The 23,936-nt window shown below is 41.0% G+C and overlaps 1 protein-coding gene across 2 annotated transcripts; it reads right to left on the bottom strand.

The window, feature by feature from the left end:
* Window positions 1–1,701: 1,701 nt before the first annotated feature.
* On the bottom strand, window positions 1,702–23,638 carry LOC145437046 (alpha-galactosidase MYORG-like). 2 transcript variants are annotated; one of them, XM_080314208.1, is made up of 11 exons: window positions 22,974–23,638; window positions 21,109–21,318; window positions 17,180–17,316; window positions 15,033–15,154; window positions 14,717–14,835; window positions 11,270–11,445; window positions 6,984–7,238; window positions 6,022–6,186; window positions 4,185–4,363; window positions 3,335–3,465; window positions 1,702–2,945 (listed from the first exon to the last, which is right to left on the bottom strand). In XM_080314208.1, exons 1-11 carry the CDS (start codon window positions 23,199–23,201, stop codon window positions 2,568–2,570), a joined length of 2,100 nt encoding a protein of 699 aa, XP_080170334.1. In that variant the 5' UTR covers window positions 23,202–23,638; the 3' UTR covers window positions 1,702–2,567. The 2 variants fall into 2 exon arrangements, with proteins under 2 accessions (XP_080170334.1, XP_080170333.1); XM_080314207.1 differs by having other exon boundaries at window positions 15,033–15,202; window positions 22,974–23,634.
* Window positions 23,639–23,936: the final 298 nt, after the last annotated feature.

Here is a 23,936-nt window from a genome sequence, read left to right as displayed (position 1 = left end):
TATTGCTGGTCGCCTCTGTATGCCGCTGGGCTCGTTTGACAAGGACAGGATTATTCGGCGCTTCGACATATAAATATCGACGATTCCGGCGTAGATGCGTCTATCATTTTGCGCAAAAGGTTTCATCGCGAATCATCTTTCTGCAAGTGCAGATGCGAAGTCGGATATTGGACGACACGTTCTCTCATACTTGCGAGTATTGTCAGATTCAATTCGGTAAATTTTCAGGAGGGAGTACTAAAAGCAAGAAATTGAGCGACAAAAAGTAAATCGCGCTAAGTGCTAATAAAAATACCCGCAATTTTCCACCTTATGGTCATCTACGAAGATCTACGAAAAATGTCGCTGGCCCCTGGCTGCGCCAATGCGTCGGAACTGATGCTTAAGCTTAGTCATCAACAACCCGAATTTCGCGGTCAAGCTAATCAGATTTTTGGTTGGCTTCGCAAATTCACAATAAATTACAGACTTTGTTGCGCCGATAGCAGACGCTATAAATACACGTAATAAATTAAATGGAATATTTATTATTTGATATTACATATACTTTCGAGAGTTATCTCGCGGGCCACTCAAAATCTTCTTGCGGGCGATGGGTTGGCCGCCGCTGGCCTAATACATTCGATCAACATTTCTTGTCTTTACTGATTTTGGCCCTATAAACCCTGAGACGGCGAGGCTTCTTTCTCAAGCAATAAATAACTTCTTAGACGCGGCATATTATCTGTAATTATTTGTATTGAAAAGATTGCTTGAACATGAAACTATGTCGAAATTTGCTGCGGTGTACCAAGAGGGGGGTGGAAAATATATGGGCGAAAAATAGTTGTTCGCATTAGATTTACACTATAATGTAGAATGAACATGACGGCATCGGTACATTATTGTATCACATTATTGCTTTCGCGGTCATTTCAATGCCTGAAAACGATTCAAATGCACTATTCGTTGTGCGGACATGTCGCGTCGAGTACGTGCGTTCTATTTACGTGTAAGACCTTTTTGTCATTTACGGAGTGGTTACACATTCATTACAGTCACTCCCTGGTACATATCTCCACCGGAATTTGCGTACTTGGCTTGGTTTCTCCCATCTGTACAATTGGTTCCAGAATGAGCCGTTTTCCTTATTTCCCCCTACGCTATGTGGTGGAAATCTGCGATATACGCGATTTCGGTTGACATTCGAGTTCGCTAATACTTTTTGTCCTACAATGTGCCTAAATAGTTGGTAAATAATTGTATTTGACTTATGTCCACCGTTGAATATAAAACATTCCGGCGACACTTTCCAGCACGTAACCGTCCACCTGTCCAAATTGGTGTAAATGATCCAACTGCCAAATTTCATATGGAGATATATATCCAAGTGGTGTAGCGGATTCTTTTCATGACTACCCCGTTTTGAGCATTCTTGGGGAGGTAGGTGAAACATAAAGAAACCATTATGCCCATGTGATGTATTATATCCATGTGAAATGGCAAATCTGATTAATTGTTAATTATGGTACGAGAAAGTGCTGATGATATTTTTACGCCCCACAGTGGTGTGGAGATGAGTAAATTAGACGATTTCCGTTTACACTGTACTGTCGCCCCTTCTAACTTTCCAACCGCATATGATGACTCAAAACCTACGCTAGAATATTTCGCAAAAACTTACCCGTACCCAGAAATGTATACTCAGAAATATGACACATCCTTGATACGAACATTTTATTACGTCCAACAAACGCCAAACTTGCCGATGTCAGCAAATGGAACCAACAAAATACATAATCGATAAGGAAAACTATAGTGAAACATACCATAGAAAAGTCGGTCAGTATAAACGTACAAGGTTTGAATCTCATCAAAAATAATTTCTTTGTACGCCTCGTCTCTGAAGAACATACGGCGGGATTATATCTGCTCATCCATACGATTCTGGGTTAATTCGATAATTTCGAACATCATTCCCATTCCCACATTATGATTTCCACTTATATCGAAGTGTCATTGAAACTAAGAATGGATACCAGATCATTCCGTATACTCGTCTACGAGAGATACAAGCTGAATACGTAACAAATCCAAGTTAATCTTACGATTGCCGACCTTAATAGTGACGGTATACTAATGGGCAATCGCGCATTGAATCCTGATTGCAGGTATCGACCATTACAGTATATTAGATGCGGCTTAGACGAAATTGTATGTTGTATCAGGAGTTACAACTGGAATGAAATAATGAAGAACATAATATGGCAAAATTGTCATGTTCAATAAATTATACTATATTTTGGATCGAAGATGTGAGTTTAGCTGGATTCCTTGTTATGGCTTGCCGAGACGAGCTTATGCTCACAGTTATAAAGATTGTCCTAATTCTGGTCGCCTATCTCAAATAGTCTTTTGAGCGCAATTTACCGTAATGTATACCTAGTGAAACCCCAGGCCTGAATGAAAATGACATTTAAACATCCACTCTAGCCATATTACATTCTTTTTTCAAGTGAGACGCATGCCTAATATAACATAAATAAATATGGCCCCTAATCGCAATAATATGTCGTGTATGAGTAAAATTATTCCAACTCCCAGTACGAGAGCTCATCTAATGCAACTGCATAATTTTTCAAAGTGGTCCCACCAAGTATGGACTGCCCGCCCCGTAGTTTGTCCAACCACCGCAATGTACCCCCGTTCCGACCAGTAGGCCCAGGCAGGTATATGTCTCTGTTTCTTGTGGCGTTTTCGACAATTGGCGCCACTAAATAGCGATCGCCAACTAAGAATTCGTCATCAATGTTGTAACTGGATTTGTCGGTAGGTGAGATCCACCAAAGTGGGCGTATGGCTCCCATACCGGATTTACCGTCAACGTATTCTTGAAATGACTCGACCAGTTCTTCGTAAGCCACACTTTCATGAAGATGTACACAGTGTTTGGTGATGCGCACGACCTAAGCAGAAACGTTAATTCATTTAAGGCTTCCATTTGTGCATAAATAAGCCGATATCCACCACAAGTACAATGTACATGGTGATATCAAGGACTACATCGTCATTGATTCCAATGTAAATACATTGATTTTATGCAAATTTAGTCTACAAAAATGTTAAATGGCTTTTGGATATGGCGAACAAAACCACTTCCGTTACAATCGCCAATCAAGTTAATAATTATTATAATCAACAACATCTACATTTCAACAGTGGATTCATAGAGTACTAGCGCCAGCAAGCGGATAAATTCTAGTCACTGATTCACTAAATCGACACCCAACATCGATATATTCGAACTGTAACTGATGTGAATTTTACACGCAGGGCTACGAAAGATCACACCAACCTCATCATCGTATTGCCATGGCGATATCGAAAACTGCATTGAAGGAAGAAATGCGGTAACTTGCGCCCAACGAATGTACAGTTCCCTCTCTGGGAGGTACTGGTTCAAGAATCCGTTTTCGTAACCGTTTCCTAAAATTTCAAACTATGCAATTGATTGGGTAACGCGATATCGCGAAAATATTCTGATGATGAGAAATATAATGTGACAGCAAATCATGACACCAACCTGTCAAGAGACGCCTAGGAGTACAAAACATCCTAGTGTAGTTGAATATTATATTCCTGTTTATCACTCGAAGTTATGAAGTATGACGTATTAATTACATAAAACAATAACTTGGTGTTATTGATTTTGCCACGGAACGCTTTTCGACTGACTTTTATCAGCAGCGCACGTCAGTAATATGGTGAAGCCAATTTCCACATTTCGATGAGAGTAAGTTGAGAAGATTTTAGTGAATAAATAAGCAATATGGAGTTATTATTTCGTGTCATTATGAAGTTTTGTACCCCAAATGACTTCACGTTGTAATTCTGACGCAACAAAAGGCGTGATACGATTAGTTGGAGCGGGTTGGAGAAAACAGATGTTCTGGGTTGGATTCCGATTTATAAAATGTTCCAGAACTTCTGGTGGTAAAAACTACCGAGATGGCGAATGGGAATGAAGATCGATTTTAGTCCTCACCACTTTTGAAATGTGCAGCCCGCCACCACAATCGAGAATAGATTAAGCCGCGTAAAACTTGGCAAATTGAATTATCATCTATATATTCGGATGACATCTTTCGCGGTGCGGTACGTGTTTGCAGCACAATTTTGGATATAAAAAGCATTACTTAACGAACCTCCGATCATATCCGGTAGTACATACGGATACCCAAGTAAACTGAAAGTCAAAGCGGTTGGTATCAGGGTCTTCAGTCCTTTCGCTGGAGTCCAGTTCGAATCTTTATCCATCATGCGGAAAAATACGGGAAGGTGTTGGCTTCTCCAGGCTGCTCTGTTTTCTATTAATGTTCCCAGTCTGAAATGATAGGAGATTGGGAGAGAAAGGCAATTTACCACCAGGGTATGGGTCGTGACCGGAGTACAGTATCTAATATATGTACGCCTACCTAACCACACGCGTTTGTACTGATGCTGAAACGTGTTTTGTATGTGATTAGGGTGTGTCTACGTCGTGTTGGTCCTACACACGGGAATAAAAATCGAACAAAACCAAACCAAAGATCGTCCTATGTGTTGTGGCTAGATTGGACGTCGATCCATGTCGTGAAAGATAGTCACCCCCACAGGGAATAGTAAATATAATCAAATCAAATGGCGTCTGAACGATAGTCCCAAAATGCATACAACTGACATTATCCAGACCGAAACCGCCACACCTTAAACTCAGCTGGGGGGATTAAGCTTTAAGGGGGCCCAAAATATTATGTCGCAGGTCCAATTGCATTCGAAATTGTTATAATTCGTAAATCCAGGTGTCTTCGCAACCATGAGATCTCTTATGATTGTTATGTGCGCGCATTTACGTTTGGTGTCGTTCAACTCTTGATTTCTATAGGACTAGTAATTACCGCAAATCATTATTCCCTCGTGTGTCGTGCTTGTGTTTATACCCTTGCGTTCTGTTGTCTACTGTCTTTCGTTTACCTGCACTCTTGATCCTGTCGCCTGTCTTAAGTCGTTCTGCTGATAATATACTGATTTCATATTGCAACTCGTCGTGTGAGTTATTGTTCAAGCAAGATCAAGAACATAGCAATATTAGCTTCGGTAAGATCGATTATCATCGCTTGCAAGCGTTAGGATGCTTTGTTCCGGGGTTGTGCAATCGGTGGGTACGGGACTACTATACGCACTGGCATGTCGGTGCCAAACATTTCCGCGAGAGGTCACCCCTATACTTACGAAGTTTGTTGGCAGTTAACCCTTTCATATTGTTACACACAGTTTGTACAGCGTACACCTACTCCGAATAGTACTGCACTTGAAACCGGAGACCCACCGTACGAATGCTACCCGTAGCGTGAAATAATTCGCTGGCGAATAAGCGCATATTCGGAATTTACGGCTTCTAACGGCTTTATGATCGATCAGTTTGGTCTGATATCTATCAGTTTGGTCCGATAACTCTTGAGTATAGCTATAATTATAATTTGAAGTCACGAAATAAAGACACTGATCCAATGACATTGACAAAAATTCATACATAAGCAAGTATGAATTCTAGCGTTTCGATCGATTACAACGTTATGCGCACAATTTTGGTGCGTAATTAAACGTAGTTAAAAAGTAGGCTATCTCGCTCTCGCCGTAACCTAATCCCGCTCATTCGTAAATCATGTACTATACCGGGTTATTTTCGCTACGGGAAGGGTGTATGAGTTTTGTTTCGAATTGTATGCATAAAGGGTATAACCTTCGCTATGGTGTTGAAAGCCCCACTAGCTGATCGAGCAACGAGATTTAAAATAGCAATTGACGGGATGGATAGTAAAGTGCTGTAACTGTCCTGGATATTACAAACCGGTGGTGAAGCTTCAATAATATTGTATGCTAATTCAGTCGCGTGTCCTGCATATACAATACCTGTATCGGCGGTATCAAACTGTAAGATCGTGCACGATGTACCGTCACATCAACTGGGAGTCTACGCTATAAGGAAACCCATTTCTATACCTAGCCGAGCATTCATTGTAATCCAAGGTGTAGGTTCCGAGGTTTCGCAAAAAAGCATCAGTTTGGTAGTCGGGTATTTTCGAAACGTAATTGATTTCGCCGGCGTCGAATTTGAACGAATCCACTCCAACCGTTTCCCGGATGTTCAGTAAGTTATCGTAGTACCTGGAATATACTTGCTGCTCATTTGTGGCACACTACAAGAAAATGCAATCTCATTGACAACATATACAACATATATACGCCTTCTAATAACAGGAGTACTGATTTGTAATCAAGCCACTCTGTTTTATTTAATCGATGACACGTGCGTTGATGGCTGTATCCCGTGATAATGATTACCCAATATCCAACCGTGATTTACAAGAGATTTGATGTATCAAATCCATTTACTGGTTGCAGTGAACCATATATATAATGTGGTCTAACTCCCAATGTAATACTATCTTATCATGTCAATTAGAAAATCATAGAATTCCGGCCGAATGATGGATTATTCAGACTGCATGTATAACTGTAAAGGCCTATATGCAGGTACCATTCAAACGATCAGTGTCCGCTGTCTATCAAAACGAAAGAAACCAACACTGGAAACACAGAGTGTTCGCAGTGAGCACACCAAACCAAACAAGGCACAGTTGCCTGAAGCAATAATATCTGATTTTGGAACACGAAATTAAGCTATAGATATAGACCCAACCCATGATGATATTGATGGAAGGAGATTTTGACATCCACATTCGTCGCTTCAAGATGTTACCAAGGAAAACTTATCGTGGTAGATGAAATTGATCGCCATTCATACGCATCGGCCTGAAATCGCTGCAGATCTCTACACCTACATACATCTGGTCATCTCTTACCATTTTATATTAAATCACATGCATATGTTTAACGGATACATAAAGCCGAATCAATCTTCAATGAACAGTTTCCAGCTACAATTATGGAGAATGTCTCACCAATCGCACGCGTTCGGGTTCGTGTAATCGATTATCCTCCCGACCCCGTCCCACCATGTCACTCGCCCGGGGCTGCCAGCGCCGTTTTGGACGAAGTAATCGGGATAGGTGTTGTAATTGTCAGAGGTCGGATTCACAAACGGCGTCACCCAGATCGTGACACGAAAATTCATGTAATGTAAGTCGTCCACCATCTTCTTGGGGTCGGGGAATTTATTTTCATCGAAGGTGATGTCCCCATACGCTTTTTCGTATCTGCAAGGTAGCAAGGTATTAAAGTAGTATTTAAGTTGGTTTGTCTCTGTTTTTGTTTCTCGCTCGACATGAATTTAACACGAATCTTTCTGTCAGTAAGTTCCGTAATAGATATTGTGGCGCAGTATCCCTAATACAGCCCACATTCCCTAGTGCCGTCTATTAAAAGTTATCCGTGATTTTTGAGATTACCAAGTCCGACTAGCGTATAGCAAATTTCAAGTCAAGTATAACCAGGGTAGCCAGCATAGGTAGGTATACTCAAATAGGAGCAGAAGAAACGGTGTAAATTCCTACTCAATTACAAATATGATGGAGGATTTACCAAACATGCCGTGACTAATTCCAGTGAGAGTATAGAAAATGAAGGTATGAGACGTAATCAATTGTGCTGTTTGAAAGAGTAGTAGGTTATTCGAAGTTGCTAATATTGGAGTTGGAGTAACAGATAACATTTCCACTCAACGCAAAATGACAAAAGACCTACAGATAGGTGCAATTTTCAATTTAGGTTGAGTTATCGTGATACAGGTAAAATCCATCAGTCGTTACGCCGATTGTGCGCATAAAAGCGAAGAAGACAAATATATCCTGGAGCTGACACAAATTTCAAACTCCTCAAGCTCCGGCTCCGGAGCTCTCTTCTATGGTGAATTATCTCCGGTTCCAAGCTCCGGAGCTCATTGACACCGCTGCTCCGGCTCGGTAAACTATCGAATGGTTCAGTCATGTAGTCAATAACTACCGTTTCGCCGGAGACCGTCGCGTATTTTGTGTGGGTATGCACAGTCATGTGACGTCATTATTACTCTATGTCGACTGTCGACAAAGTCATAGTCGAATGAGAACTCGCACCACGGCATTGCCGCGTACCGCATCAAAACACTAATGCGACGTTTAAATAGCTGCGCTGCACTTTATCATATCATGCCATACAGTTGACTATGTAATCTTGAATTTGTTAGATTGTTCAAATGTAACTGCAGCAAGCGCAACATGAGCGCATGTCGCGACCAAAAATTCGCTTTCTACTAAATACGCAATGGGTTTAAAATCGATATTGATGCGCTCGTTACCGGTGTCGATCAAGTTTACTGGAATATAGAAAGTTTTCTTTCAAAGGAACCAAATAAATACAATACTAGTGCCACTAAGAATCTGGTGCGCTGTGCACCGTGTCCGTAACGCATTAAATTATCCACGCTCATTACGTAACAATTCGGGAATACGACTCTTTCAAGCAGACAAGATTAAGTGCACAGAACAGATGATTACATACGGGAAAGCGCGCATTCAATCACTAATTCCTTTCTATTATATCCAACACCATGAGGTTCGGGCATCGAATTGACTAGCTCGCATCCCGTAAATTGCTCGCGGACTATAACGGCCTTCTCGGACGGCTCCCAGATCCTTACAGCAATACACGATCTTGCACATGCGCACACAATAACACACTGTTGAACTTCGCAGTATGATTAAAGAGCTATCACCAAAGAACGGGCATTTGCTCGTCCAATTCAGAGAGTAGATGACCTACGGCGCACCTCCAAATCGATATGTGTGCTGCAAGGTCACGTTTATTCTTAACGTCGCTTCAATTAATTCAGTGTTTTTCACACTTTTTTCATCACGTACCACAAATGTGTTTTTATATCACTGCGGCACGCGTACCACACTTTGAGAAGCACTGACTAATTACTCATTAGTTAATTTGCTCAACTCACATAAGCACCAGTACCATATTGTGAAATAGGCTACATAGCAGTGTTGGGATCAAGTCACTACCTTCGAGTCACGAGTCATTGCACATTTTGACTCGAGTCAAGTCAAGTCAATAGATTTTCGAAGGTGACTCGAGTCAAGTCAAGTCACTCGTTTTGTGGAGGTGACTCGAGTCAAGTCGAGTCAAGTCAAGTCAAGTCAAGTCACGAGTCAAGTCACTATTCAAGTCAAATTGAATTTTCGAAGTATGAGTGATGATGCAGAGTCATTACATTTTGCTAACTGGGTGAAAAACCGATTAATTGCCCATTTGTCTTTAATCAAATCACGAATATAAAGTTAAATATACATGTATAAACGCGTTGTGTCGGTCACGCAAACGTCGAACTGTCAATTAAATACGCGAGTTACTGCATAGCTACATAGCTGCATAGTTACATGCTACAGTCTGTTATTATCAGTCAAAATAGAGGACCGAATACAAGCTTCGAAAAGCTGAAACAAATCAATCTGGTACAATTCACTACGTCCATCTACATATTCGTGTGGATATAAACGCATAGACTATGTTCGTTCGATTTAAACTAATCAAGGGAGTCGGTAAAGGTGAGCACAGCGTAATGCACAATGTAAGCACTGAGTCGCCTAAGAAACAAAGATACGTTACTATTAGATTAATCTACTGCGGCAACGTAAGCTGTGATCGTATCGTTTGCGGTCAATTTATTTGTGATGTAACAATCGAGGATCAGTGAAACATAATGTCAGTGAATGACTGGCTGCTCTCACAAGTCACACCGGCGTATCGCGAACAATCCGAGCATACTTAACACTGGGTGATTTAATCGACACCGTTTACTTGATGACTTGAAATTGACTCGTAAATTTTGCTCCGAGTCACGAGTCAATCCACATTTCTGAAGCGTCGAGTCAAGTCAAGTCAAGTCATTTTTGCAAAGTGACTCGAGTCAAGTCAAGTCATACGAAAAAGTTGACTCGAGTCAGACTCGAGTCAAGTCATGACTCGAGTCATACCAACACTGCTACATAGTGATCAATATTTTTCGAACCGCTCTATTGGCTATCAGTGTTGTGCTGATGACGAAATTGCGGATATGACGAATTACCCTATCCCAGAATATAGTCATGCACTGCCTATCTCGCATACCCAGGTTTAACGCGTTATATATATAAACAGCTCCATCAAAAGTTTATTGTGGCTCCGGCTCCGGCTTCTTGCTCCGTCACCGGCTTCAAAGCCCTGCCTAAAACGACCTTCAACTTTATTAGGAAATACACAGTTTAAAACACAAGGTATTTCCAACTAAATCTGATGTGGAAGTAGTCAGCGATGTAGTTAGTAGTACAAGTTGGCAAAACCTATTTTAACACATAACAATGTAATTCGTTACTGGCCACCTCTTAGTATAACTGGAAGAGCATTTTCCCTCTGAAAGTACTTTAAAGGAAATATAACCGTTTCCGCTTATCGGAAGGGCGAATGACGCGTCATTACAGTTTTGTTGATCACTTGGTCACAATGGTCAGGCGTCAGATACACATGCACATCCATCGCTAAACTGTCATCCGGATGGTTAAGTTTAGTATTGACGATAGAAATGAATAGTGCTATTACGACAAAAACAGTTACCGCAACTTTTATGTAGGATATTGACGGAAATAGGAACAGCCAAGCAACTTCTTTGCTGATTATATTGTAACTGGCGGTCATGCCATGCAGGTGTGGCAATTTTAAACTGCGAATCACCCATATATTCTCTAACAAAGCGGTGACATCAAGGATCCATCGTGACTTTGTGGATACGGCTTACATGACAGTGCTCAAGTAGGAAATTTGGGAGGGATTCAAAGACGCATTTTGCACCCTGACTTATTCTTGGCAATATGTGAAACTTAGATAACAGCGGAGGTGGCTAACCCAAGCCTATAGTCGTTGGTTATACTCAAGTAGAATTAGTAGTGTCGGCACCCTAGTAAAATGTAAGTAATTCTAGCAATAGTGTTGCATAAAATAATGACAACTATGCAGTAGAAATTGTTTTAATCAAAACCCCTCGAGTAATTAATGCAAGGTGGATAAACCGTAATGTATTCGGTAACGGAGGAAGAACTCTGGATAAGTGTAATTCAATCTTGTTCCCGCCACCGTAAATGGCGGGTATTGATCCGTTTATATTCATTTATATTCGAGGTGACCTAAGTCGCGAATGTATTTATTTTCAATTTCATGTTTCCTTTCCCATGATACATGGATGAATAAAATACTTGAAACCCCCTGTTCTTACCCATCGTCGATTTCCAGTTGGCTATACGTGAAGCCGTTTTGCAATATTTCGTTTGCATAGTCCATGACGGTGTCCTGAGATACGTTCTTCTTGTATCGAGCCCACGTGGACCAGATTGGTGATTTGATCATTCTGTGATCTGGCAAGCCTGTCGGTCTCTTTAGGAATCCAGAGTCCTGCAACAAGATTGACGCGAGTATAAAGCATTTGCATTAAACCGTCCTATCGTACATCAACCAAACTCCCAAACTGGCGACACAATGCTTATAGCCCGGTATCATTTGTTAATAGAATAATCATGACGTGGAAAATTTGCAAATTATATTGGCAAATACTTTTATGGGTGCATTTGATATATGATTTATTTGTGGTAGTGAAAATAACCCACGGTTGTCCACGTGATAATGTTTCGGGTATGGAGGTATGATGTCATCTGTGATTTATTCATTCCCAGTATCGCGGTACATATTAGGCCTACATACGTATAATTATATACTCATTCATTGAGATTGATGTGACTCGCACATGTTCACTAAGAAGACTATATTTGGATGGGAATCTGATCATAAAATGAAGAGCACTTTAACGATATCGACCGATTAATGTAGATCTCGGAATATAAAGCATTGCTAGTCTGACTGCCTCCATGCCATATATTAATCTTACTCCACCACTGAACATGTGAACAACTATCACGTCATAAATACCACGAATTTGTTATATTCGACTCATATACATGGCATAATCGGTAATGTATAATGCAGTGGTTCTTAACCTTGCCTCCACGATTTTGAAGGGGGCGGAAACGCTCAGGGGGCGATATGGTGGGCGCTGGGCTCAGGGGGCGGTATGGGGGCGCTGGAGAAAAATGGTGTGGTGGTAGGACATATCCTTAATGAGTATTCAGAACAAATTACCACCGAAAACTTCGTTATATATAGCCTATAAAAGACATATGGGTTTAATTGTCCATGGGCGCCTAGATCACTGGCACCGAATGTTCCTGTCTTGGCAATCTGAACCCCAGAAGACGAATTCCATCTGGCAGGGAAAAATTATATGCCAGTGAAGAAATACCAATTTGAAATCGTGTGCGTCTTTTAGTTTAGTACGATCGGGCGACAGGGATATCTATAAAACTAGATATTACTGTTGGCGATATCCCTGTTTGGCGATTCTATATTTTTTGATATAGCAGACAGGAGGTCATGAAATAACATCATGCAACGAAGTCATACCAACGGGTTCGCCCGCCCGAATATGTTTAATTATTAGTTACGGGCCCTACAGTTTCCAAGACACCTCACAATGTTCGCTCAACGTTTTGACGAGTCTGCGCATACTCAACAACTCACTGCGCAGAACCTTGGACAACAGTGCGTAACGACTAAAAAAAGGTCATAACTTCGGATTTGTTATGCGCGACGTAGATTTTCTGTTCGCAGAGACCGTGTCAGCACTGCGCACGTGCGCAGCTTAGAGGGAACATTGCACCTCACTCGGCTCTACCGGTAAATCTGGTAACGTGAGCGGAGGGGACAAGAAATTGATAGCAATATATATGCAATTCCCGATCTTACTGACCGATTTTATGATGAATTGTCGAAAGTTTTCGTGCTTCGCACTGGCTCACTCAACAGTACAGCTGATTTCGTGGCAAAAGCGAACAACGTGATGGGGGGCGGCCGGTTTATCACCCTATGGGAGCCCAAGACCAAAGTTTTTCGGGGGGGTCTGACGAAGTGCCGTTTCGTTCCTGCCAGCGGGTATACGCCCGAAGATGTATAATTATTATTGAGGGGTCTTACCTTTTCAATCACACATCAGTCAGCTCTACCGGTATCTCTGTTCACGTGAGCAGAGAGAGGATAAAAATTGATATACATGCAATTCCCGACCATATTGACCAATTGAATCATTAATAATTGAAATTTTTCGCGCTTGGCGCGTCTAGGCGAGTAAATGGACACCCAATGTAGATGACTAGAATCAGCGAATAGTGGAAAGCCGAAGGGGGTCTGGGGGCGAAACCCTCAGAAGTTTGGTTTATCACCCGATGGGGGGCCCAAAACCAACGTTTTTTTTTTTGGGGGGGGGGTGACGAAGTGCTGTTACGGCCCTGGTAACGAATTAATTGTAGCCTACCTACCCGAATATGTTTGATTATTAATTACGTGCCCTTTATTCTCCCATACAACAGCTCACTCAGTGCTACTGGTAAATCTGACTACGTGGGCTGAGAGGATTAAAAGTTTATAACGACTTATATATGCAATTACCACCTATTCATTCATGCATTATAGAATATTTTGGTACCTAGGGAGACCAGGCCATACAAACTTGGCTGACCATCGAAATCACGCTACGGGGTTCTTGTGGGCAAAGCCCTCAGAAGTTTGGTTTATCACGCTATGGGCGAGCAAGGCAATCGTTTTTAGGGGGGTTTACGAAGTGCTGTTACGGCCCTCCCTCTTACTCATTGTCTTTATTACAGTCCTTACAATATGAGGTTGGGGGGCGCTGGAGCACGATAATTTTTGAAAGGGGGCGCTGGAGGAAAAAAGGTTAAGAACCACTGGTATAATGTATAATATATATGTCTCGAATAGTCTAACTAAGCATCGGCATACGCTAATGGTAACATAAGGTGAACGAAATAAACAATAAAACGGTTCTACTACAGAGTCGTGCAAGTCCCGTTGATAGTGTTATCGTTTTCTGACCTGGCTAAATAGGATTAACCTAAGTGTAGCCGTACGGCGCACCGAATATGTACCGTACATTCTTTGTATACAGGCATCACAACGAATGCTACGAGATATCTGAATGTTCATCTCGCACGCGCAACCTCCAGCAGCTGGTTAGTGTCAGTCGCTAGCATGGAAGATGCATAATAGTTGATCTATTGTTTATCCAGGTGTTGCCAAGACGCTACAGTCGTTAGGAATCTACGTGCAATATATTTTGGACATGTGGATTCTTCGATCGATGTGCACTGTGCTGTGTATATTTTATACTCCTTAACGACATGTCGATATGGTGGTGACTGGTGATTATCGTAAAGCAATGTACTTTGACAGCGCTCACTGAAACCATTGGGTCTGTTTAGTTTCAATTTTCATACTGTTATAACCCTGTATGTTCTCGAGCAGATTAGATTATAATTCTAGCAAAGCTAGATTGATTGGACTGTTTGCTGGAAGCCATCACTAGACTTCGCTACAATCAAATGCACTCTAAGGATATACTTAGGAGTTTCGATTCAATTAACCCAATGGTACATCATCAATGTGGAAGAACCACAGCATAAAAGTGCTGACACACACACGTACAGTATAAAAATGTAAATACCATAAAACAGGGACGGGCAACATACGGACCGCGGGCCAGACGCGTGCAAATAGGTTCAATCCTGACATTCGTTGCGACGCGGTATGTCTTACTTACCGAAAACACGTATTCGTGAGTGGTGCGTGCGTCGGGTGATAAAACAATTTTATATTTTAGAAATGGCAATCCCTCATAAGAATCTTGGGTGGCTCTGTATGGAGAGTCTGAGAATGTGCCTGGAAATAGATTGCAGTTGATGTATCTGATGGGATATCACAAATATTAGAGTTTGTCAAACTATCACGGATCTGTGAGCATAACGAAACAATTTCTCCCGATTGAAATTGTCATTAATGTAACAAGATATTGGATTTAATTAGATTAAAATGCCAATCAGGTTTGGCCATCTGATACAAGCAGCGCATGCATTTACCTTTGAAGCAAATTCTGTAATTCTCTGTGGACACGTGAAGCGGAACATCGGAGTCAACGTAGAGGCCAGCTCCGGACGTTGACAACCAGTATCTCTCCAGCACTGACCCGTATTCCTGATCACTGGAGTACATGTCGCCCGACAAAAAATAGGACATGTATTTGCCCCACCTGTAAGAAAAATTTGTTGATGTAAATCGCGACATTAAGAAGGTATATGTTTCGTAATTAGCATGCGTGAAGAAATGTTTTGGATTACGCCATCTGACGTCTTAATATTAGTACACTTTCTGACACCCAATTTGTATTGAAACGATCTATGTTTGGCTGCAATTGCGATAAATATATAATATAATATATCCCAGTTAACGTGTCAATGTCAGTCAGCCGTGGCATTCGAACTGTATCTTCATTCTTCAGTCATACAAATTCGCGAAGTTCCACCGAATTATATTGATGTAACCACGCAGTCAGTTAATCATTCCCAAGCATCAATCACAGGCGTCAAAGCATCTCGATGATGCAGGCAAAAAAAATACTCCATATCTCTCTTTCTCTCATCCAGATCAATTTATAGCAACATTTGCAAAAAAAACAATATTGTGCGTTGAAAATGCAAGTTCTAATAGTGCTGATAAAACGACAGGGTTCGTTGCGATTGGGTAAAATATAGTGTTGTTGTTCTAGTTCAAAAGGCAGGATTATACAAAGGTGAGACTGCATTTATATTGGCATACACGTAACGGAATGGAAATATACATAAACAATAACACGAACAGTCAAACACGCGCATTTTGCAATTCGGTGTTGAAAACCGTGAGTCAATCGGAAAGAATTTTGTTCGCGGTCATGCCAAGACAAGGAAATCATTTGACAGATCGTTATAATTCAAACTAAACGCCAGAATTTCGGCGGCATTACTGAGAAGAATTTAATTTTAGATTTCGGTCAAAATTTTCGGAAATTTCGACGTGACGACGCCACTGTTTATTTATTGTAGCCCCAACACGGAGGGATTGAAAACATGACCGACCAACCGAGCCTTGCTTAACCACCAACCTGCGAATCACCGCTCTGTACACAATGCTTGAAGTATCTCACTCTATTGGCAAACAATTAGTATTGTATAACATTTCTAAACCTGGTAAAAATGCGAGGACACACTCAGTGGCACTATAGATAACTAACCTACGGACAGATATGCAACACCCGTCGTCCGTTTGCTTGCCCGGAGGAAATTACTGCTCAGCAATCTGAATGCAGCATAATTGCTAATGCCATAGCTGACGACCTGAGCGCTCAAATTAAATAGAGTTGATCTTATTTGAAAGCTACTGTCGCGTTGATTCTGAAAATATACATTAAAAGTTCATTAGGGGAATGGAACCAGCTCGAAATAGCCTTCAAAGTATGAAAATCGGTATTGTTGCCAACAATGGCAGAGACGCAGCACGATGACCAAAACAATGGGCCTTGCATGGCTGCGATTGTTTACAACAATGAAGATTTTCAGACTTTAGGGTGAAATTTGAGTGGGTTCCGCTGCTCTGATCAGATTTTAATGCATATTTTCGAAATCAGTGCGATAGTAGCTTTCAAATAAGATCAACTTTATTCAATTTGAGCGCTCAGGTCATCAGCTATGGGATTAGCAATTGTGTTGCGTTCAGATTGCTGAGCAGAAATTTCCTCCGGACAAGCAAGCGTGACGACGGGTGTTGCGTATCTGTCCGTAGGTTAGTTATCTATAGTGACACTGATGCAGCTAAACCGCACATGGTAACAATCTGTACTTATGAAAGACGACGGTATGTTATACGTGTGACAATGTTATCATATCTAAACCGTTGATGGCGTTGTAATAGAGTGACATTCAATTATTTTCGACACGCGGAAAGAAATGCCAAATTTGCCAGAACAGACAGACCTCTCTGACTGTTGATTAATTACAATACTGCCGCGATTGACGTCATTGTAGCAAGAGAAGAATCATTGCTAATAAAAATACCGGAGTCTTCTCCTTCCATCAGGGTCATGCAGGTTGCCGTCTGCCATTAGTTATTTCGCAGAACAAATTTATTACCTGCCACTCATATACAGTTATACACTTCAAAATGAAACATCAGGGTCACTCCCTAAGCGCTATACCTGTTGATGGGCCACCATTGGTAAAACATTTGAGCTCCGCCGAACCAACTGTCTCCGACTCTCGCCATTTCAATGCAGTCCGTTGGTTGAAGCCAATCCACGTCACTGCTCCACGACATTTCATACACGGCCGCATTCTAAACGGAAAAATAATACGCTGATATTGCTTGTTGTTTGAATTTATTGTACCGTTACTGAATTGTTTTATAGCTTGGGTCTTTGTCTAAACGGGTAAGAAATAGTTGATGAGCGTCATTGTGCCATGCTATAAGCTTTGGAGTCTTCTATCGTCTTATAGACCAGGTCTATATTGGTTTACAACTTATTTCGCACCTGTCAACTAATAGCAAGATCTGTAGTAGGTCCATGATTTTTGTAGGACTAGATTCATGGATTCTATAGACGGGTTCTAAACATGGATTCGAAAATCGTATTTCACCGAACGTGGGCCTACTTGTCACAGATATCCTCAATAGCAAAACAGGAGTGTCTTTTGCGGCATTCAATTGTTGCCAAGTTACTCTTGTGCATATCCTGTAAATTAAACCCTTTGATTTACTGCATTGACGTCAAATATGTGTTTCATTGAATAAACAGATAGTGCGTGACCCGTGTCATGAGTAAACTACAGTTGTTTCTTCGTGCTACATATGCTTTCCTAGTGGGGCGTCTTATCTGTCAGTCATAGGGTCCAGAATGTGATGGCGCAACCGACAGGGAATTGGTGCAAATCGCTTGGGTTGCATCTTGCACTGCACTTTATTCATCAAAGTGAGTGATAACAGGTTGACGGCCAGACAACTGAACTTTATAAAAACAGGTGTTAATATGAAATATTTACAGCTCTGCTTCCAGCAATATATGTTTTATTCTTGTCGTGTCACTGGAACCTCTTAAGATGATCCTTGAATATGTAAATTATTATGATTATATGGTCTGAGCATTTCATTACTTCAGCAATACTCATACTCTTTAGAAAGATTGTGATACACCCATATGGTACTTGAGCATCAATGTATTGTGGGACACGGAGTCACTAATATAATGTCTTGATATTGGGTATATATCGGATTACAGGCGTTCAACACTCTGCGAATGTAAATTAATCATATGAATTAAGATTTGCTATATACGGCATCAATCCGTTGTTTGCACACATAGACACGTGTTGTAGGAGTACTGTATACTTACCACTGTAAACCGCGAACCATCTCCAGATGGTGCAGATGTATGTACGTGTACGTACAGTCGCTACTAAACAAAATCGAATACGGTATAGGCTATCACGAAACCACCATGCGGAACGCGAAACGAAAGGATTGAAAATTAATCGACATCGATCATTATTTCAGCTAATGCATCAGTCAAGTTTGAATAATATGCTTTGGAATTGGTAAACAGATATAATACATTGTGTGGTTTTCAGGCAACAGACGTACGACACTTATCTAAATTTCTAAACTCGAGAATATTTGCAATACATTCCAAATCAAAATATCAAGATAAGTGGGCTATCGCACTCAGGGCTCTCAGGGTGATGTCTATCCTCCAAAATTTAGTTTCGGGGAATTGCGTCTAAACAGACCTGACTACAGTGACTATAAAACTCGCGGACATAACAAAATGGTAAACATCGATATTGATTGAAGCACAGAAGCACCCATTGCGCCGTGTCCCGGTAAAGTGTAATTTAACGTAACGTGGCAACTTTTGTATACATTACAGGAGTGCCACATTCCGTCATGTTTTCTATGTTATTGGATTACCAAACAAAGTGTCCGAATTTACGAAATCACCAAGTCCGTTTATAGATTAATTAGTACTAGCAATGCTCCACAGCCCGTCTGTACTCTGTATCTTACGTTTCTCGTCCGTTTTTCGATCGAGAATATAATGGTTTTGTTTTTATTCAACACAGTAAATTCGCCAGTTGTTTTTGTGCATCGTTGGCCAATTGACATGGTGAATGAGCGGTCAATTATCACGTATCCTCATTACATCAGAACTTGAAGTTGTCCATTTAATGTAACATTTCGATTTGATAAGGATTCGAATAGTACTCGATGGCCGTTGATCGATGGATATCTATTGGTATGACACATTATGAATGAGGAATTCCAAACGTTTTTCGTGGCGTAAAACCTGGCGTAGTAATTTTACCGTGCAGCCGGCGGTTGGGTTTACTACATTCATGTTGTAACTGTCGAAGAAACTCATGCCAAAGAGTAAGACATATGATACGAGTAACTACTAGAGCTGGATAAATTTGAGCACTATATTCGAAGACCAAGTGATCCGGTTCCATGTACTACTCTTCCATTCGAGTCTATATTACTCAGGTATCACTCATGATGACATCATAACGGTAAGATAAGCTCCAAGAGTTGAAAAATATTCGTTTTATGCAATCAACATGCAAATAAAGTCAATTACGCTTGATCAAAAATGATTTCAGATTTGTTAACACATGGGAGAACACTCTCTGACAATAGTTCAGATGCATGTAATTTCTATGAACATGCAGAGTCTCGCTCGATGTGTTTCTAATGCTATGATACGTCCACTCGGTATCTGAAATACGGTATTAAAACCGCAACCGATGGGCAATTCAGCCACATCGATTTACATGATATAACATTAGAGCAGAAATAATGAACGGGATCCTTAATTTACGTGGATTTCTGCTGGGCGAAGGCGTCATTTTTCCTAGATCTTCTTCAACTTCAGAGTACTATGTCTCAGTGATAGTCGCGTATTAAATAACAGCGTGGATTCCGATCTCGGATCTACCTACACCAGGGGTGTCAAACTCAACTTGGGTCGCGGGCCGGATTCAAGAGTTCCAATCGCTCGCGGGCCGGACTAGTCGAATAATTCCATTATTTACCTCGAAATCCATATATTTGTTTCTAACTGGAATGCTTTATTATTTTCAACGCTATGTAAAATTGTTTTCTTCATTATATCATGGATCATGTGGGCCGAGGACTCTATTCGAGCAACACCGTTATTCGCAAACAATGGAATTGACAAAAATACGATAATTGGCCGATTGAATACAGCTATAAGCCACTAAAACAGTGACTCAGACGAGAATATAAGTTGGAATATTACAATGCTTCCCTTGTTTTAGTCGAGATGCCTCGTTGGCCAAGCGTATTCGTATAGTGAGGAATACGGGAGATTATAAATTAGAATTTTGTTCGATATATTTTTTATCACCAATTCACTAATCTAGTTTCTTTGGAGACCGCGGCTGGTGTCTTTTGCGTCAGAGTAAGGTAAAATAGCATAGCGACCAAAGATATTTATATTCAATTATTTGTGTAGCTATTATGTTCTCCATATATTTTACAAGTAAAGGCTTTCCAGTTTCCACCTCTGTGAATAACTAATATTTGGTCCAGTTTTTCAGTAAACTATGAATGAACTGAGTATGTACTTTTTGGCCATCTCGAAATGTAGTGTCAACGTCTTATTCCTAATGGTTACTTGACTGTGAACTTAAAACTGCAAACAGCAGACGGTTATAATGTGACCTATGAGCACGCTCGACATTTGCTGTCTTAATGGATTTTATTCTTTACGTCGAAGTATTTTTATTACGGAAAATCTCACTTTCTGTTATAAATCTGATGGATAATGCGATAATTTTTCAATATTCCTAGAATGGCCTCGCGGGCCGGATGAAATGATCTGGCGGGCCGGATGCGGCCCGCGGGCCGTATGTTTGACACCCCTGACCTACACCCATTTGCAATGGAGACCAATCGGTGCAGTGATACCATCGATGTTACAGTGTACGCGAAGAGCCGGGATCTTACGAATGTTAGTCTGTGATACTTTATTTGTCGCCTACAATTACTCAACATTCGTGAATATTTAGTGAGGGGAATATGGGTGACGGAATTATGCAAACCCCGCCTTACCCCCGTCATTCCCAAGCTGGTCAGGGTCATGCTCATGCTACCAACGTTGCCGTCTTCATCTCGAAAGCTGGTTTGAATCCCGCTCAAATAGTCTTTCGAATCGGACGCTGCAGAGCTGATCATCGTGCGGTTGATTAGCGTTCGACCATCGGTGCTTTGAGCTAACTTGATTGATAGAACGCTGTAACCGTCTGCCCCAGAGAATTGCATCTAAACGTCCAGAAGAAATAGTCGGTCGTCACGATATCAGAACATACATTTCAATGTACAACGGTGCTTCAAACTCTGAAGGGAGTTCCACCGGATATTTTAAAAGTAGCATTTGAGACAATCATTTACAACACGCGACGCTCCCCCATCACAAATTGATTAGAAGCACAATAAGCGATTTATGGGTTGGAAAATATTTTCACAAGCATGTGGAGTGGATATCTTGAGCGCTTCTGCTCCGTGCCGGTTCGTTAAGGTAATCTGATTCATGCATTATGCCGAATTTGGATCAGATTTGGGCACATGATATTAAAGCTAGATCGGTACTTAAAGACACAAATTAAATTTCCAATCATTTGTCTTTTTTCAGATTTGCATTCGTCATCACCCTACACTAGATTTTGGTTTGAATATCGATGTGATCTGAATTGAACTCTGGATTCGTATCGTAACATATATTTCATTTCTGAAGTACGGAGCAGCATTTGAATTGAAAACAAACGATAATTTCACTAGGAATTGCTAACTAAAGTTACGTAAGGGATGAGTTTGATATTTTATTAACTCAGAGCAAAACGCAGAGGATTTATTCAACCATAGCGACATTCTCCCTTTTATCATACTAGTCAGCCCTCAAGTTTACCGGACAACGACCTGACATATCGATCGTGCCTTGCGTCACATACCACCTCATTTGATCATAAACCAAACTTCCTTTGGGCTTCGCCGCCGCCAGACGCCCGAGCGTTTTCACCACTAACAGTAAAGAACGTTTTAATGTTAATAGGAATATATCTAGTACGCTCGTAGTCGCGTGAAGCGCGAAAAAATTTGTACCAAGTATTTAACTATGTCAGTAATATTGGTAATTGTATATATTGCTATTAGTTTTTCATCATCTCCCCGTTCACGTGATCAGATGTACTGCGGTAGGGCTGATGGAGGTTGTAACTTCAGATAGCAAGCGCACGATTATTCCGCCCCTATGGGCAATGGACAATTGATGGTTTCGGCCGGCATGCCGATGTAATTTGCGGTCAAGGTTTTATTTGGTAATAACACACTTCGCGAAATCGCATGTTGGCCGAAACTCCCGAAGTCTTGGTCTGTCGTGGAGAGGTAATGGCTCGCGCTGAAATGCCTATTTTGTTTATAAATGATGCGTAATTGTTTGGAGCGCCGCGGGTAACCATAATAAAAAAGTCGTCATTAAACAACACTAAATCGCGCAAAGCGCGAAGAAAATTTTGAAGTCGTACGAAATCTCCCAAAAAAGACTAGATAATTTTTGTTGATTTACGAAATACTTTTGCCCGCCCCTCGAGCCCGGGCCACCCAATTAGGGGTTTGAGGTGCGGCAGTTACGGCCCTGCGCCTATGCCCGGGTGGGTATCTGATTTAAAAGACTAAACTTCAATTCATATCGACACCTTGCTATCTTTACAATGTATCGCAGTCTTGTGGTGTTTTGAAATGATGAAATTCCTAATAAACTGACAGTGATACTGACATTGATCGTAGTCGATTTGCGAGTCTAGCTTTTGGGTATTCACGCTTTCAGGAAATGACGATACTGACAATACACCTGCTCCTAATTGGCTTAGGAAACTTTGTGATATATGTTATATCATAAATACAACGTATATATATCATACCTGCAGTAAGGCTGGGTCTGTTGATACTGAGTATGTGGAATTGTTGGTATACTCAGAGCTGAGTTCCTCCGCTTGATTCAAAAAAGCAATGCCGATTGCCATCGTAATAATCCCACCCACAAAAGTAAGCGATGTGAACGCTACCAGCGCCCATATCCTCTTGTCAGGAAAATGACGTGCCATCTTCACGGATATATAACTGATTGTTGCCGCTGCGATCAGACACATTGACCAGTGTGGTTGGACGATTTTTATAGAAACATTTTGTGGACTCTCGTGCAAAGGTTGTTTGATCTGGTCTGTACATTAATCCGCTACAACGTTTGCATTAGAAGCTGGAAAAACATTGTCGCATTCATGAACTGAACCTTCGTGGTTTGCTACGTTCTCATTGGATGTGGCAACTGACGTATCTAAAGATTGACTATCAAATAATTCTGTTCCGGCTGCTAATTTATAGCGCGAACTGATGTATGCAACCAGGACTAGAATACTGGAATGCGACAAAATACGACCTCGCTCTATTGACCCCAGTCTAAACATGTAAAGACGCCACGAAGCATTGATCATTATCGATAGCGTCATATCAAAGGGACGGGGACTCACGTATGTGTTGCTCGTGTTTGTAAGAGTAAACAAATTAACATGTTGATAGCAGTCAGGAGTCAGTCAGGAGACACCCAATAGTATACGATACCAGACACAGGCTTCATTGCGTCGGACTGCATTGAAAACAAAATTGGATGGAGCAATGAGCAATAATTAGCAAATTCAGCATACTAACGTGGTTAATATTGAAAAAGTTAGTACGATGAATGCAGTATATAAATAAAGCACATTTTCGTTCATTAATCAAAACTATTTTTTTTCCAGTAACGGAATAATCAATTTCCACCGAACCGTTCGTACCTAACTCATCCTTATTTTCACCGAATATTACTCGTGCATCATTTTAGAAAGATT

Source organism: Botryllus schlosseri, chromosome 4 (genome assembly GCF_051294905.1).
Source record: "Botryllus schlosseri isolate E-star chromosome 4, Bs_hap1, whole genome shotgun sequence".
Classification (NCBI taxonomy): Eukaryota; Metazoa; Chordata; class Ascidiacea; order Stolidobranchia; family Styelidae; genus Botryllus; species Botryllus schlosseri.
This window is presented reverse-complemented; position numbering and strand designations above follow the sequence as displayed.